Here is an 18,387-nt window from a genome sequence, read left to right as displayed (position 1 = left end):
ACATGTCCAGCCCTTGGGGCAAACAGTCCCTTGATGACAGGGACAACTACTATATACACTAACACTAACTAAGAGCTATGTACACTAACTATGACCAAGAAAATCCAACCATTGGGAAAGAAAACCTTGCCACAGCAAGAAGGAGAGAGAGACGGAGTTATTGCACACAAAGAAAACTGTTAAACCAATGAAGATATATAAACTCAACACTAAATACGAAATAAAACTCTCCCCCAACAAGAGAAAAAAGAAAAGTTAAATAGCAGCTTTGCTGAAAAATATGCTTGTTACTCCCCAGGATGCAATAATTTCAAAAGGGCCATATGATTCTGTCCCCATCTCCTCCTCAAATCCCTGCTCTGTAATATTATCAGCAGTATGATATTTAATGATACTACATCATGACCATTATTCTCGTCAATTAATAGTATTTTGCTTGTTTATAGCATCCTTTATATAGTGGCAGTTTTGGGGCTTTGTCACTGTTTTCCTTTCCCCACTGTGACCTTGCTTTAGTATTGTATGTGGTAAGGGAGCTGGCAGAAAGACATTACCAAAAACAGTCATGTCAAAATACAGGTAAGTAATGCAAACATGCATTTCCTGAGATTGTATCCAAACTGGAATGTAGCATCTCATAGGTATGTCACTTTTTATGCTCCCTATGGAGTAACAGAATGATATAGTTTTATTGAGTATGTAACAGAAACTACTATTTTTTGTTTTTTTGTGGTTCAGTCATCAAATTACCCAACACGTTTCTGAAGGAAAGTTTAAACAAAAATTAATCATGAGACTCCTGGAATCTAGATGAGATCACTGATGAGGGTGAGTATTTTCCATACCAATATTAAGTCAGATTTGGGACACAACATGGGCAAGCCCTGTGGTACAGCAGTATGTCAGTGCACACTATGGAACTTTTAGTGCACATCAGTAGGGTCCACATGGACAGTTAGCGTGCAGAATGCTGGAGTACTGTAGATTTAAACCCTGGCTTGTCAGGCAGTAAGTGTTTGTGTAGACATGCCCTATCTTTCTCACAACATATTGATGCTTGGATAAACAAAGGAAGTACATAACAAAAATGACTCCTTTGCATAGTACATTTTAAAGTACACTTTTACTCAAAAGAAGAAAAGAATTGAAATCATTCTTATTTTTACCTTTAGGTGTTGGAATTTGCCTGTCATGTCCATCCACTTGACTCAGAGGATCATTGGAATCTGGTATCTCCATTTCACCTAAGTGAAAAATAAACCACTGAAATTTTAAACCAGTTGAGATTGAGTTGATCTTTCTCTTCTTGAACAGAATAAAAATATTGGGTACTTAAACTCACTTGGGGCCAAAACTTGGTCCCACTGAAGCCTGTGGCAAAATTCCCATTGACTTCAAGGGGATCAGGAATTAGCCCTTATTGACTATAAGATCTATTCAGCACAACAAATTGAAGGTATTGTGCTTGACATAGTGACAGCATTAAAAAGTGTGTTACAGTTCTATCCACACACAAAAAATAAAATTCAAATACTTTCTGCAAACCGCCTTTGTCATACCAGATTACTCAGTAGTGAAACTCTGTTGACATTCTTGAGCAAAACATGGCATAAGACTTACTTTTGAGAATATATTACATTCATTTAAATTATATTTTCACAGGTTAGACCCATCTCTGATGCCTTGTGCTTCCCAGCCCCAACACCACCTTTTGAATGATGATCTAACCACCCACCAAGGCATTGAAAGACAGCAAAAGAATTCAAATCAGAGTGTTTTATAACTACACATTATTTGCTATTTGTAAAAGTCTCTTAGAACTGGGGGCTTGAAAATCTAGTATTTTCCCCAGCCAGTTCTATCATTTTACCATTAGCGCACACTCAGACTAAGGCCAGAAGGGACCATCATGATCATCTAGTCTGACCTCCCGCACATTGCAAGCCACAAACCTGCCCACTTCTGAAATAAACCCATAACCTCTGGCTTAGTTACTGAAGTCCTCAAATCTTGATTTAAAGATTTACAGAGAATCCACCATTTACTCTAGGTCAAACCAGCACACTGAACTCTCTTCCTCCCCACCCCAATATTCCAAATGGTGTTGAAATTAATATCTTTTTGTTCAACTTTTTGTTTACGCACCAGTATACAATATCACAGCACAGCACTGGAAACTGTTAGTTGGCTGCTCCTGAAGAGCAGTAGGGACAGCATACAGAGGGGTTTTTTTTTATTATTTTTACGGTTTTTGCGAAAATTATGACTACTGTTGCAGGGTTTTGACTTTTTTTGTTTTAAACATTCTTTCAGCAACAGGGAGGGGGTGGATTTATAAGAGATACAGTTATAGAGCTGCTTTCACTAAACCTACTTCTCGCAAGAAACAGCTCAGCCACTAACTCCACCAGAGGGGTTCCCAGCTCAAGCAGAGATAGGTGCCTCCCTGCAGCTCAGATGTTGGGCACTGAACTCTGTGAGGAGGTGGGGCTTGGGAATACCCCTCACTGACATCTCCCATTGGCTAGTGTGCTGGCTGTTATGGCTGCCATTCGCAAGCACCTCTCTCTCCCCACACATTGTATCGGGAGCACCTAACTCAAGCTTTAAGGATTCCAGTGTCTTTCAATGTGCCCAAGTCCCTTTGTGGATCCAGGCAAAACCTACTTCATAATCCTATACTCTTTCCTGTGGTTCACTTCACCTAGCTACCTTGGTAAAATTACACTCCCTTGTCTCCACTAGGATTGTTACAGTGGGACAGCTAATGCATGTTAATTATTCTGCTGTAAAATCACACTTTTTTTTTTTTTTTTGGCAGTGAAGCCAAAGCCTCATACCAAGAGTTGGAGGGGAAGGCAGAGTGTGACAATCCTGGAGAGGTGGTCTTTGAGTCACATGTGCATAAACCCAGCCTGTTCTCAATGTTATGCTCTCAACTGATGACTTCAAGTGATCGGAGTACACTGAGAATTACAAAAGAACAGGACAGTTTTACAAATAAAATTTTGGACAGGCGCAGTTATGATACATGATGACCTACATTCACACTCCTCTATGGAATGTTCAATGCCCATGCAATGATTTAAGTGTCCTTGACTATTTTTTTTATGTTATTGATCTATGCTCAACTTCATTTCCTGTGTTTTCTGCATTCCTTTATCAGTTAAGTGGGATTCTCAAAAGGGACAAACATGAGAAGCCTATACAGAGCGGTCTCTCTCTTCCCACACCCACATCCCTAGTTGGTGTTTTTTAACTCTCACATTAGAATGGAATGAGAAAAAGCATCTGCTGATTTTAAAATGCTTTAATAATAGTTTTATGTAATTCCTCCTTGTGCTTGGTATGTTTACATCTGGCAAAAACATTTGTCTCCAGATGTGCCTTATCAGAAAATAACTGCAAACCACAGACAGTATACACCAGCAAAGTCTCCATGACTAAGCAATGTTAAATTGAAAAATGCTCTGTGTGGGCTGTAAATTATAAATCCGAAACAGATCTGCCATTTTCAACTGTCACTATAATGAAAGAAACATTTTATCTTTTAAATATTTTAATCTGAAAGTTTTCTTTTTTAAACCATATTTATTATGAACTCTTACTTTTAATTAGGGCTGTCAAGCGATTAAAAATAATCACAATTAATGACAAGATAAAAATAGTAGCAATTAATCATGGTTTTAATCACAGTGCTAACAACAGAATACCAATTTAAATTTATTATAAATATTTTTGAATGTTTTTCTACATTTTCAAATATATTGATTTCAATTACAACAGAGAATACAAAGGTTTCAGAGTAGCAGCCGTGTTAGTCTGTATCCGCAAAAAGAAAAGGAGTACTTGGGGCACCTTAGAGACTCACAAATTTATTTGAGCACACGAAAGCTTATGCTCAAATAAATTTGTTAGACCTGGTCTACAGTACGCGGTTATTTCAGAATTATCCGAGTTACCTCAAAATAAAACTGGTTCCGTCCACATGACCAAACCAGTTTTTTTCGATTTAAAGGGCTCTTTACTCCGATTTCTGTACTCCACCTCGGCAAGTGGAGTAGCACTAAAATCGAGATCGCAGTTCCGGGTTACAGGTACTGTGGACACAATTCGATGATATTGGCCTCTGGGAGCTATCCCAGAATGCTCCCTTGTGACCGCTCTGGACAACACACTGAACTCTGATGCACTAGCCAGGTAGGCAGTAAAAGCCCCAGGAACTTTTGAATTTCCTGTTTGGTCACCACCATCACAGGTGACCATGCAGAGTCCACCATCACAGGCAATCACGCAGTCCCGGATTCGCAGACGAGCTCCAGCATGGTCCGAACGGAAGGTACTGGATCTCATTGCATGTTGGGGAGATGAATCTGTTATGGCAGAACTATGTTCCAAAAAAAGGAACGCAAATATGTATGCTAAAGTCTCCAGGGCCATGCCGGAAAGAGGCTACTCCAGGGACACAGAGCTGCGTCGTACATAAATCAAGGAGCTCAGGCAAGCGTACCAAAAAGCCAGGGAGGCAAACGGGCGCTCTGGGTCACAGCCCCAAACATGCTGCTTCTACCGTGAGCTGCATGCAAATTATGGGGGGTGATGACACCACTACCCCACTACTGTCCGTGGACACCTGCAAGGGGGGAGTAGCACGGAGCGAGGAGGATGAGTTTTTGGAGGACAAAGAGGAGGAGGATGACGGTGCACAGGCAGCAAGCGGGGGATCTGTTTTCCCCCCTAGCCAGGAACTATTCTTAACGATGGAGCCAATACCCTCCCCCTACTCCCGAAGCATGCTCCCAGACCATGACCCTGGAGAAGGCACTTCTGGTGAGTGAGAGCTTGATTGGAGCCACGCAGGGGGTGGCAGGAAACCTAGTCGTGCTGGGCTGTTCGCATTTAGTTTAAAGGGCTCATCCCTGCTCAGAGCCTCATCAGAGCCCTGCGGGGTGGGGGGTGGGGGGAAGTGGGATTGGTGAGTATCCGAGTGCTTGTTTGCTGAGTAAGTATCCGAGCGTGTGTGTGTTTTCTGGGAGGGCAGTGTGAGAGCCTGAGCGAGTGTCTGATTGGCTGGTAGCCTGCAGGGGGCGGGCCTTGGGGCTGTCTGTTTGTTTGTTTGTTTCAGGGAAGCCTGGCTGTTTAAAAATAGCCAGAGCTTCGCGAACCAGCTGTGTGGCGGCAAACCAGCTGAGCAGTGGGGGACAGCAGAGCAGCACACAGCAGGAGTTTGCCTGGGAGTTCGCCTGGAGTGAGCCCAGTGAGGCTTACATCTTGCCAACTTCTCCGAGGAAGCTCATAGTAGGAAGGTGATATGGAAGGGGGGGGGTTCAACTGTTGTGACCTGCACTGGATGTGCCATGTTTGTCTTTCTTCCACAGGACAGAAGCGACTTTGTCTGTACAAAGTGCAAGCTGGTCTCCATATTGGAAGAGAAGATTGAAGGTCTGGAGCAACAGATAACGACCCTGCGTTGCATACGAGAATCTGAGGATTTTCTGGACAAACGTCAGGATATGCTTCTACAGGCGCAAAGCTCTAAAGATTTAGAGCAGGTTGCACAGCGGAGCCAAGAGGCCAGTGAAGAAGCTTGGCAACATGTGACCTCCAGAAGACAAAGGGGGAATGTCCGAGTTCCAGCAACGCAGACACAGGTAACTAACCGCTTTCATGTTCTCTCCACAGGTACCATTGCGGAGAGTGGACCAGATGATACGTCTGGGGGGAGAAAGCAGAAGGAGACTCCGCTGGTTGGAAGGCATGAGATACGATGTCCTGAGGTTGGGGGTTCCACGACCACCACTCCCAAGAGAAGGAGGCGGGTGGTGGTGGTCGGGGACTCTCTCCTCCGGGGGACTGAGTCATCTATCTGCCGCCCTGACAGGGAAAACCGAGAAGTCTGCTGCTTGCCAGGGGCTAAGATTCGCGATGTGACGGAGAGACTGCCGAGACTCATCAAGCCCTCGGATCGCTACCCCTTCCTGCTTCTCCACGTGGGCACCAATGATACTGCCAAGAATGACTTTGAGCGGATCACTGCGGACTACGTGGCTCTGGGAAGAAGGATAAAGGAGTTTGAGGCGCAAGTGGTGTTCTCGTCCATCCTCCCCGTGGAAGGAAAAGGCCAGGGCAGGGACCGTCGAATCGTGGAAGTCAACGAATGGCTACGCAGGTGGTGTCGGAGAGAAGGCTTTGGATTCTTTGACCATGGGATGGTGTTCCATGAAGGAGGAGTGCTGGGCAGAGACGGGCTCCATCTTACGAAGAGAGGGAAGAGCATCTTTGTGAGCAGGCTGGCTAACCTAGTAAGGAGGGCTTTAAACTAGGTTCACCGAGGGAAGGAGACCAAAGCCCTGAGGTAAGTGGGAAATCGGGATACCGGGAGGAAGGACAGGCAGGAACGTAAGTGAGGGGAGGGCTCCTGCCTCATACTGAGAAAGCGGGACAATCAGTGAGTTATCTCAAGTGCCTATACACAAATGCAAGAAGCCTGGGAAACAAGCAGGGAGAACTGGAAGTCCTAATACAGTCAAGGAATTATGATGTGATTGGAATAACAGAGACTTGGTGGGATAACTCACATGACTGGAGTACTGTCATGGATGGTTATAAACTGTTCAGGAAGGACAGGCAGGGCAGAAAAGGTGGGGGAGTAGCACTGTATGTAAGGGAGCAGTATGACTGCTCAGAGCTCCGGTAGGAAACTGCAGAAAAACCTGAGTGTCTCTGGATTAAGTTTAGAAGTGTGAGCAACAAGAGTGATGGGAGTCTGCTATAGACCACCGGACCAGGGGGATGAGGTGGATGAGGCTTTCTTCCGGCAACTCGCAGAAGCTACTAGATCGCACGCCCTGGTTCTCATGGGTGACTTTAATTTTCCTGATATTTGCTGGGAGAGCAATACAGCGGTGCATAGACAATCCAGGAAGTTTTTGGAAAGCGTAGGGGACAATTTCCTGGTACAAGTGCTAGACGAGCCAACTAGGGGGGGAGCTTTTCTTGACCTCCTGCTCACAAACAGGGAAGAATTAGTGGGGGAAGCAAAAGTGGATGGGAATCTGGGAGGCAGTGACCATGAGATGGTCGAGTTCAGGATCCTGACACAGGGAAGAAAGGTAAACAGCAGGATATGGACCCTGGACTTCAGGAAAGCAGACTCTGACTCCCTCAGGGAGCAGATGGGTAAGATCCCCTGGGGGACTAACATGAAGGGGAAAGGAGTCCAGGAGAGCTGGCTGTATTTCAAGGAATCCCTGTTGAGGTTACAGGGACAAACCATCCCGATGAGTCGAAAGAATAGTAAATATGGCAGGCGACCAGCTTGGCTTAATGATGAAATCCTAGCGGATCTTAAACATAAAAAAGAAGCTTACAAGAAGTGGAAGGTTGGACATATGACCAGGGAAGAGTATAAAAATATTGCTCGGGCATGTAGGAATGAAATCAGGAGGGCCAAATCGCACCTGGAGCTGCAGCTAGCAAGAGATGTCAAGAGTAACAAGAAGGGTTTCTTCAGGTATGTTGGCAACAAGAAGAAAGCCAAGGAAAGTGTGGGCCCCTTACTTAATGAGGGAGGCAACCTAGTGACAGAGGATGTGGAAAAAGCTAATGTGCTCAATGCTTTTTTTGCCTCTGTCTTCACGAACAAGGACAGCTCCCAGACTGCTGCGCTGGGCATCGAAACATGGGGAGTAGATGGCCAGCCCTCTGTGGAGAAAGGGGTGGTTAGGGACTATTTAGAAAAGCTGGACGTGCACAAGTCCATGGGGCCGGACGAGTTGCATCCGAGAGTGCTAAAGGAATTGGCGGATGTGATTGCAGAGCCATTGGCCATTATCTTTGAAAACTCGTGGCGAACGGGGGAAGTCCCAGATGACTGGAAAAAGGCTAATGTAGTGCCAATCTTTAAAAAAGGGAAGAAGGAGGATCCTGGGAACTACAGGCCGGTCAGCCTCACCTCAGTCCCCGGAAAAATCATGGAGCAGGTCCTCAAGGAATCAATCCTGAAGCACTTACACGAGAGGAAAGTGATCAGGAACAGTCAGCATGGATTCACCAAGGGAAGGTCATGCCTGACTAATCTAATCGCCTTCTATGATGAGATTACTGATTCTGTGGATGAAGGGAAAGCAGTGGATGTATTGTTTCTTGACTTTAGCAAAGCTTTTGACACTGTCTCCCACAGTATTCTTGTCAGCAAGTTAAAGAAGTATGGGCTGGATGAATGTACTATAAGGTGGATAGAAAGTTGGCTAGATTGTCGGGCTCAACGGGTAGTGATCAATGGCTCCATGTCTAGTTGGCAGCCGGTGTCAAGTGGAGTGCCCCAGGGGTCGGTCCTGGGGCCGGTTTTGTTCAATATCTTCATAAATGATCTGGAGGATGGTGTGGATTGCACTCTTAGCAAATTTGTGGATGATACTAAACTGGGAGGAGTGGTAGATACGTTGGAGGGCAGAGATAGGATACAGAGGGACCTGGACAAATTGGAGGATTGGGCCAAAAGAAACCTGATGAGGTTCAATAAGGATAAATGCAGGGTCCTGCACTTAGGACGGAAGAACCCAATGCACAGCTACAGACTAGGGACCGAATGGCTAGGAAGCAGTTCTGCGGAAAAGGACCTAGGGGTTACAGTGGACGAGAAGCTGGATATGAGTCAGCAGTGTGCCCTTGTTGCCAAGAAGGCCAATGGCATTTTGGGATGTATAAATAGGGGAATAGAGAGCAGATCGAGGGACGTGATCGTTCCCCTCTATTCGACATTGGTGAGGCCTCATCTGGAGTACTGTGTCCAGTTTTGGGCCCCACACTACAAGAAGGATGTGGATAAATTGGAGAGAGTCCAGCGAAGGGCAACAAAAATGATTAGGGGTCTGGAACACATGACTTATGAGGAGAGGCTGAGGGAACTGGGATTGTTTAGTCTGCAGAAGAGAAGAATGAGGGGGGATTTGATAGCTGCTTTCAACTACCTGAGAGGTGGTTCCAAAGAGGATGGTTCTAGACTATTCTCAGTGGTAGAAGATGACAGGACAAGGAGTAATGGTCTCAAGTTGCAGTGGGGGAGGTTTAGGTTGGATATTAGGAAAAACTTTTTCACTAGGAGCGTGGTGAAACACTGGAATGCGTTACCTACGGAGGTGGTAGAATCTCCTTCCTTAGAAGTTTTTAAGGTCAGGCTTGACAAAGCCCTGGCTGGGATGATTTGATTGGGGATTGGTCCTGCTTTGAGCAGGGGGTTGGACTAGATGACCTCCTGAGGTCCCTTCCAACCCTGATATTCTATGATTCTATGATTCTAAGGGGGAAGGGTGTTGTGTGAAGCAATCATCCCAGAGAGCTCGCAGGCTGCCTGCAAGCTGAATTCCGTTGCCTGGCCGCTGCCTGCAAGCTGAATTCTGTTGCCTGGCCACATGTGATGGCTTACTCACACCAAAGTGGCAGGCACTTCAGTATAAGAGGCAAAATGAGACCTTGTACAGAAGGAACATGTGCTGTGTATTATGAATTGCCTGTTTCACTGAGAAACAGTGTCCCCTTTGTTCTCTAAAATGTATCTTTTAAAATACTACCCTCCCTTTTTCTCCTCCTGCAGCAGGTCCAAATGTTTCAATGTGGCCCCATCTACTCCATCCCAGAGGCTGGTCCAGATTAGACGGCAGAAAAAAAGAACTTGGGACGACATGTTTGCCGAGCTCATGCAATTCTCCTGCACTGATAGGGCCCAATTGAATGCATGGAGGCAAACAATTGCGGAGTAGCGTAAAGCGTTACATGAATACGAAGAGAGGAGGGATATGCGCAATGAGATCAGGCAGGATGCTATGGTCAAGCTCATGGGGAAGCAAACTGACATGCTCCGCTGTATGGTGGATCTAATGCAGGAAAGGCAGCAAGACCACAGACTGCCGCTGCAGCCCCTGAATAACTGCCCTCCCTCCTCCCCAAGTTCCATAGCCTCCTCACCCAGACGCCCAAGAACACAGGAGTGAGGGGCAGGCTACGGGGACCCACACAGTCAACCCCAGAGGATTGCACAAGCAGCAGAAAGCTGGCATATCCTAAATTTTGATTTGGTTTCTGGACTTGTCCTTCCCTCCTCCTCCACCCCCCATCCCAATATCCCCCCTCCCCCGTCTAGCTTCTGCTTTCTCTCAATGTTTTGTGCAACAAATAATAAAGAACGGTTTTTAAACAATTGCGACTTTATTTCCTTTAATATATATATATATATATATATAGGGGGCGGGTAACTTTAAGAGAAACAAACACAACTTTTACACCGTACCCTGGCCAGTCACGAAACTGGCTTTCAAATCATAGAATATCAGGGTTGGAAGGGACCTCAGGAGGTCATCTAGTCCAATCCCCTGCTCAAAGCAGGACCAATCCCCAATTAAATCATCCCAGCCAGGGCTTTGGCAAGCCTGACCTTAAAAACTTCCAAGGAAGGAGATTCCACCACCTCCCTAGGTAACACATTCCAGTGTTTCACCACCCTCCTAGTGAAAAAGTTTTTCCTAATATCCAACCTAAATCTCCCCCACTGCAACTTGAGACCATTACTCCTTGTTCTGTCATCTGCTACCACTGAGAACAGTCTAGAGCCATCCTCTTTGGAACCCCCTTTCAGATAGTTGAAAGCAGCTATCAAACCCCCCTCATTCTTCTCTTCCGCAGACTAAACAATCCCAGTTCCTTCAGCCTCTCCTCATAAGTCATGTGTTCCAGTCCCCTAATCATTTTTGTTGCCCTCCGCTGGATGTTTTCCAATTTTTTTCACATCCTTCTTGTAGTGTGGGGCCCAAAACTGGACACAGTACTCCAGATGAGGCCTCACCAATGCTGAACAGAGGGGAATGATCACGTCCCTCGATCTGCTGGCAATGCCCCTACTTATACATCCCAAAATGCCACTGGCCTTCTTGGCAACAACTGTTGACTCATATCCAGCTTCTCGTCCACTGTAACCCTTAGGTCCTTTTCTGCAGAACTGCTGCCTAGCCATTCGGTCCCTAGTCTGTAGCGGTGCATGGGATTCTTCCGTCCTAAGTGCAGGACTCTGCACTTGTCCTTGCTGAACCTCATCACATTTCTTTTGGCCCAATCCTCTAATTTGTCTAGGTCCCCCTGTGTCCTATCCCTACCCTCCAGCATATCTACATCTCCTCCCAGTTTAGCGTCATCTGCAAACTTGCTGAGAGTGCAATCCACACCATCCTCCAGATCATTTATGAAGATATTAAACAAAACCGGCCCCAGGACCAACCCCTGGGGCACTCCACTTGATACCAGCTGCCAACTAGACATGGAGCCATTGATCACTACCCGTTGAACCTGACAATCTCGCCAACTTTCTATCCACCTTATAGGCCATTCATCCAGCCCATACTACTATAACTTGCTGGCAAGAATACTGTGGGAGACCGTGTCAAAAGCTTTGCTAAAGTCAAGGAACAACATGTCCACTGCTTTCCCCTCATCCACAGAGCCAGTTATCTCATCATAGAAGACAATTAGATTAGTCAGGCATGACTTGCCCTTGGTGAATCCATGCTGACTGTTCCTGATCACTTTTCTCTCCTCTAAGTGCTTCAGAATTGATTCCTTGAGGACCTGCTCCATGATTTTTCCAGGGACTGAGGGGAGGCTGACTGGCCTGCAGCTCCCAGGATCCTCCTCCTTCCCTTTTTTAAAGATTGACACTACATTAGCCTTTTTCCAGTCGTCCGGGACTTCCCCCATCGCCACGAGTTTTCAAAGATAATGGCCAATGGCTCTGCAATCACATTCGCCAACTTCTTTAGCACTCTCGGATGCAGCACATCCGGCCCCATGGACTTGTACTCGTCCAGCTTTTCTAAATAATCCCGAACCACTTCTTTCTCCAAAGAGGGCTGGTCACCTCCTCCCCATGCTGTGCTGCTCAGTGCCTACTTCCAGTAGTCTGGGAGCTGACCACGTTTGTGAAGACAGAGGCAAAAAAAGCATTGAGTACATTAGCTTTTTCCACATCCTCTGTCACTAGGTTGCCTCCCTCATTCAGTAAGGGGACCACACTTTCCTTGACTTTCTTCTTGTTGCTAACATACCTGAAGAAACCCTTCTTGTTACTCTTAATATCCCTTGCTAGCTGCAACTCCAGGTGTGATTTGGCTTTCCTGATTTCACTCCTGCATGCCTTGTCTTTAAGATCAGCAATGATTTCACTGTTAAGCCAAGCTGGTCGCCTGCCATATTTACCATTCTTTCTACACATCGGCATGGTTTGTCCCTGTAACCTCAATAAGGATTCTTTAAAATACAGCTAGCTCTCCTGGACTCCTTTCCCCCTCATGTTATTCTCCCAGGGGATCCTGCCCATCAGTTCCCTGAGGGAGTCAAAGTAAGCTTTTCTGAAGTCCAGGGTCCGTATTCTGCTGCTCTCCTTTCTTCCCTGTGTCAGGATCCTGAACTCGACCATCTCATGGTCACTGCCTCCCAGGTTCCCATCCACTTTTGCTTCCCCTACTAATTCTTCCCGGTTTGTGAGCAGCAGGTCAAGAAGAGCTCTGCCCCTAGTTGGTTCCTCCAAGCACTTGCACCAGGAAATTGTCCCCTACACTTTCCAAAAACTTCCTGGATTGTCTGTGCACAACTGTATTGCTCTCCCAGCAGATATCAGGGTGATTGAAGTCTCCAATGAGAACCAGGGCCTGCGATCTAGTAACTTCCGTGAGTTGCCGGAAGAAAGCCTCGTCCACCTCATCCCCCTGGTCTGGTGGTCTATAGCAGACTCCCACCACAACATCACCCTTATTGCTCATGCTTCTAAACTTAATCCAGAGATTCTCAGGTTTTTCTGAAGTTTCATACTTGAGCTCTGAGCAGTCATACTGCTCCCTTACATACAATGCAACTCCCCAACCTTTTCTGCCCTGCCTGTCCTTCCTGAACAGTTTATATCCATCCATGACAGTACTCCAGTCATGTGAGTTATCCCACCAAGTCTCTGTTATTCCAATCACATCATAATTCCTTGACTGTATTAGGACTTCCAGTTCTCCCTGCTTGTTTCCCAGGCTTCTTGCATTTGTGTATAGGCACTTGAGATAACTCACTGATTGTCCCGCTTTCTCAGTATGAGGCAGGAGCCCTCTCCTCTCGCGCGGTTCTGCTCGTGCTTCCTCCCTGTATCCCACTTCCCCACTTACCTCAGGACTTTCTTCTCCTTCCCCCGATTAACCTAGTTTAAAGCCCTCCTCACTAGGTTAGCCAGCCTGCTTGCGAAGATGCTCTTCCCTCTCTTCGTAAGGTGGAGCCCGTCTCTGCCGAGCACTCCTCCTTCTTCGAACACCATCCCACGGTCAAAGAATCCAAAGCCTTCTCTCTGACAGCACCTGCATAGCCATTCGTTGACTTCCACGATTCGACGATCTCTACCCAGGCCTTTTCCTTCCACAGGGAGGATGGAAGCTTCTCTGATGTGTGTCGTCAGAGAAGCTTCTCTGATGTGCAGCGCGCCTTGCTGCGCTCTTCTAATTGCCCTGTTGTCTGGTTGTGCGAAACTGGCCACCAGGCGATTTGCCTCAACCTCCCACCCCGCCGTAAATGTCTCCCCCTTACTCTCAAAGATATTGTGGAGCACACAACAAGCAGCAATTACAATTGGAATATTGGTTGTGCTGAGATCTAACCGAGTCAGTAAACTGCACCAGCGCGCTTTCAAACGTCCAAACGCACATTCTACCACCATTCAGCACTTGCCCAGCCTACAGTTGAACTGCTCCTTACTACTGTCCAGGGTGCCTGTGTATGGCTTCATGAGCCATGGCATTAAGGGGTAGGCTGGGTCCCCGAGGATAACTATAGGCATTTCAATGTCCCCAGCAGTAATTTTCTGGTCTGGGAACTAAGTTCCTTCCTGCAGCTGTTCAAACAGACCAGAGTTCCTGAAGATGCGAGTGTCATGCACCTTTCCCGGCCATCCCACGTTGATGCCAGTGAAACGTCCCTTGTGATCCACCAGTGCTTGCAGCACCATGGAAAAGTACCCCTTGCGGTTCATGTACTGGCCACCCCGGTGTTCCGGGGCCAAGATAGGGATGTGTGTTCCGTCTATCGCCCCGCTGCAGTTAGGGAACTGCAGCCCATTAAAGCCATCCACAATGGTCTGCACATTTCCCAAACTCACTACCCTTGATAGCAGCTGGTCAATGATTGCATTGGCTACTTGCAGCACAGCAGCCCCCACAGTAGATTTCCCCACTCCAAATTGATTCCCGACTGACTGGTAGCTGTTGGGCATTGCAAGCTTCCACAGGGCTATGGCCACTCGCTTCTCAACTGTGAGGGCTGCTCTCATTTTGGTGTCTTTGCGCTTCAGGGCAGGGGACAGCAAGTCACAAAGTTCCATGAAAGTGGCCCTACGCATACAAAATTTTCTCAGCCACTGGGAATCATCCCATACCTGCAACAGTATGCAGTCCCACCAGTCTGTGCTTGTTTCCCGGGCCCAGAATTGGCGTTCCACAGCATGAACCTGGCCCAACAGTACCATGATCTCCCAATCACCACATGCTGTGCCATCTGTGTCCATGTCCTCATCACTATAGTAATCGCACTGTCGTCGCTTCCTCGCCCAGTTTTGCAGGTACTGCACATACTGCTGGATAATGCGCAAGGTATTTACAATGGTCAAAACTGCAGTGGAGATCTGATCGGGCTCCATGGCTATGGAGCCTGCATGGGTAATCCTGGAAAAAGGGCGCGAAATGTAGGAGAGCAGAGTGGCAGCGGAAGCTGTGCTGTTTGGTTCGGTTCATGGTAGCTGAACAAAGGCTGAAAATGATGGTCTTCTGTGGATTTCACGGAGGTGGGAGCCCAGGACAGACAACATGGAGAAGCTCGGAAGCATGGCAATAGCAGGAGAGCAGAGTTGGCAGCGGAAGCTGTGCTGCTTGGTTCACGATGGCTGAGCAGAGTTGAGTTGGAGAGGTGGATTCACAGTAGCAGGAGAGCAGCGGTGCACTGTCTGCTGAAAGCAGTATGGCGTTTGCATGCCAAAAAGGCGCGAAAAGATTGTCTGCTGTAGCTTTCTGACAACACACACCCAGAAACACCCGCGAGAATGTTTTTGCCCCATCATGCACTGGGAGCTTAACCCAGAATTCCAATGGGCGGCGGGAACTGAGGGAATTGTGGGATAGCTACCCACAGTACACCACTCCGACATTCGATGCTAGCCTTGGTACTGCGGATGCAATCTGCTGAATTCACGCGCTTTAGTGGAGACACAGAAGACCGAATGTATAAGATAGCTTCCGAAAATTCGAATAGAATAATTTCTAAATAATTTTGTCCTGTGGACGTATCCTTAGTCTCTAAGGTGCCACAAGTACTCCTTTTCTTTTAGAGAATACGAAGTGTACAGTGCCTCACAGGGGAAGGGAGGACAGGGTAAAGGACGAGAGGGAGAAATTATTATTCTTTATTACAAATATTTACACTGTAAAAAACAAAATAAATAGTATTTTTCAGTTCACCTCATACAAGCACTGCAGTGCAATGTCTATCATGAAAGTGCAACTTACAAATGTAGAATTATTTTTAACACAACTGCACGCAAAAGACAAAACAATATAAAACTTTAGAGCCTAGAAGTCAAAGCACGAAGAGGCATATGAATGTTTAACATATCTGGTGTGTAAATACCTTGCAAGGCCAGCTATAACAGTTCCTGCGAACGCCTGTTCTCACTTTCAGGTGACGCAAATAAGAAATGGGCAGCATTATCTCTTGTAAATGTAAACAAACTTGTTTGTCTTAGGCCTGGTCTACACTGGGGGTGGGAGGGGCGGAAATCGATCTAAGATACGCAACTTCAGCTACATGAAGTTAACATACTTAATTCTACCCACTGCGGTGTCTTCACTGCATTGAGTCGACTGCTGATGCTCTCCCATCAACTCCACCTGTGCCTCTTGCTAAGGTAAAGTACAGGAGTCGACGGGAGAGCACTTGGGGGTCGATTTATCGTGTCTACACTAGACACGATCAATTGACCCCCGCTGGATCAATCGCTGCCCGCTGATCCAGCGGGTAGTATAGACATACCCTTAGCTACTGGCTGTACAAGGAGGACTGAGTGGACTTGTAGGCGCTAAAGTTTTACATTGTTTTGTTTTTGAGTGCAGTTACATAAAAAAATAATTCTACATTTTTAAAGTTGCTCTTTCACGATAAAGAGATTTCACTACAGTACTCACATGAGGTGAGATGAAAAATATTATTTCTTTTTTTTACAGTGCAAACATTTGTAATAAAAATAATATAAAGTGAGCACAGTACACTTTGTATTCTGTTGTAATTGAAATCAATATATTTGAAAATGTAGAAAAACATCCCAAAATATTTATAATAAATTTAAATTGGTATTTTACTATTAAGAATGTGTTAATTGACAGCCCTAATTCTAACCCTGACATTTCTGAACTAACAGTTAAAGCAACACAGAGCTGTATTCAACATGAAATATTCCAAAGATTTTACATTGGACATGCCTCTGAATCAGACCTGCCAATGAGTCATTTGGCACATGGAAAGCTTTTTCCCTTTAAATTGAACAATATGAGAGAACCACAGATTCAAAAGTGCCAAGAGCCGCTCAGAGGAAGAGTTCATGCACCCACTTCTCCATTCCTGTTGACTGCTTCTCTCAATTCTTCATAATTTTACATTCCTGTCGTCTTAATACATTCTCCTCTGCTAGAACTGGATCCACAGTGCTGAGCTAAAACAGAAAATGATCCTTGATGTATCCCCCATCCATTCACTCCCTGGATTGCTATGGCAGAGGGAGCCACGTTCCTTGTGATCTCTGCATGAAGTCTACACTGCTGGTAGTCCTTTGAGACCTCACACATCTCTTCTCCAGCCTACATCTGAGACCTTGTGTGTCACTGCATCTCTTCTCCACTCCGCTGTGTCAAGATCCCAACTCTGATTTCCCAATTTGCCCCTTCCTGGCGGCTACTCTCCCATTTTTTCCTTTCTTCCCATGCATTTTTCACACCATCATGCACACATGGACTGAACAAAAAACCTCCAGTTTATTTCCTTCCAGGGCATCCTGTTTGACCATTCTAGACTGTAAATTCCTTGAAGCGGCTACGGTCTTCACTGATTTCTTGCAGAGTGCACAGTATATTTATTACTAAGCATATGAATAATAATTACAAATAAAAATAAAAGTAACAGTAACAATGGTATATCGTATCTGTGTTCCTAAACATTAATTTGGCTGGGAGTCTGGAGAATAAAAGGTTTTAAAACTTAAAGGCTCAAGCTGTTCCTCATATTGTACACAGAATTTAAAATATTATGCATTTAAGGCCATGGTTTAGATATTCCTGCTATTACAACTGGGGGGAGAACTGGTTGGCTGCCATGTTACCCAATACTTTAATTGGTAGCGATAGAGAAGCAGACCTACTGGATCTTTTCAGATGCATGACTTATGTTTGTGCTACAGTGTCTTTACAAGTAGATAACTTTTGGTAGATAAGACCTAATTGCATATTATTACATTAATTTCAGATGTGACAAAAATACCAGACTTCATGTAGTATACAGTTCCAGCAGTGCTGCTCAACCTTACCAAAAAATGCCACCCATTCACTTCAATGGGTGGAGGACTTGACAGGGCTGGCACTGAAGAGGAAAAAGTCCCGTGCAGCGAAGAAGGAAGATACTCACTGTGGGATGCCAGATAGCTCCCCCCTCCCCTACGGGAGTCTTGATCCCCCACCGGCCAACTGGGGGGAGAAGGATGCTGATTGGCCAGCATGCCCCAGCTCCCAGGATTTAACCTAGTACAGGGGCCATGTGGAGCCTCTTTCAGCTCCATTCCAGCAGCCCTGCTCTACCCATACTGACCTAGGAATGGTCCTGACAGATGCTGGGCCTGGGGCTCATAGGATAAAGTAAGACCTTGTGGCCCTTGTGGGCCATGGTCCCCCGCCAGCACCTCCTGCACTCTCTGTCCCCCTCGCAGGGAGGAGGATGGCAGAACTCAGAGCGAGTTGAATCCTGGTAGGTAGGCTGAGGAGAGCCAATCCTGAATTATGGGTTATATGGTAAGGAGCATGTAACCCCCTCACTGTAACCTATTAAATACTTGGTATAAAACAGTATGGGTGATGGACAGGTAGTTCCCCTCTACTGTGTTAAAATGTATTAAAAGTTGTGACCTGCTGTTTATTCCATGAATGTGACTGTCCTCATTTTGTCACTGTGGTTGCATCAAAACTTAAGTACGTCAACTAGCAAAGGATGGATACGCAAGTGAGCAACCAGGATTACAGGTATGAAAGAATAGGTGGAGGATGAACTGCCATCACATTAACT

The 18,387-nt window shown here is 46.1% G+C and overlaps 1 protein-coding gene across 1 annotated transcript in view; it reads right to left on the bottom strand.

Moving 5' to 3' along the window:
• Positions 1–18,387, bottom strand: part of ROR2 (receptor tyrosine kinase like orphan receptor 2) — a 253,722-nt gene that overhangs the window by 65,303 nt on the left and 170,032 nt on the right. Inside the window, exon 2 of the mRNA XM_074954047.1 lies at positions 1,167–1,244. Coding sequence (XP_074810148.1) covers positions 1,167–1,244 — 78 coding nt within the window. The remainder of the gene's footprint in view (positions 1–1,166; positions 1,245–18,387) is intronic.

The sequence above is a fragment of the Natator depressus genome, chromosome 5 (genome assembly GCF_965152275.1).
Source record: "Natator depressus isolate rNatDep1 chromosome 5, rNatDep2.hap1, whole genome shotgun sequence".
NCBI classification, from domain to species: domain Eukaryota; kingdom Metazoa; phylum Chordata; order Testudines; family Cheloniidae; genus Natator; species Natator depressus.
This window is presented reverse-complemented; position numbering and strand designations above follow the sequence as displayed.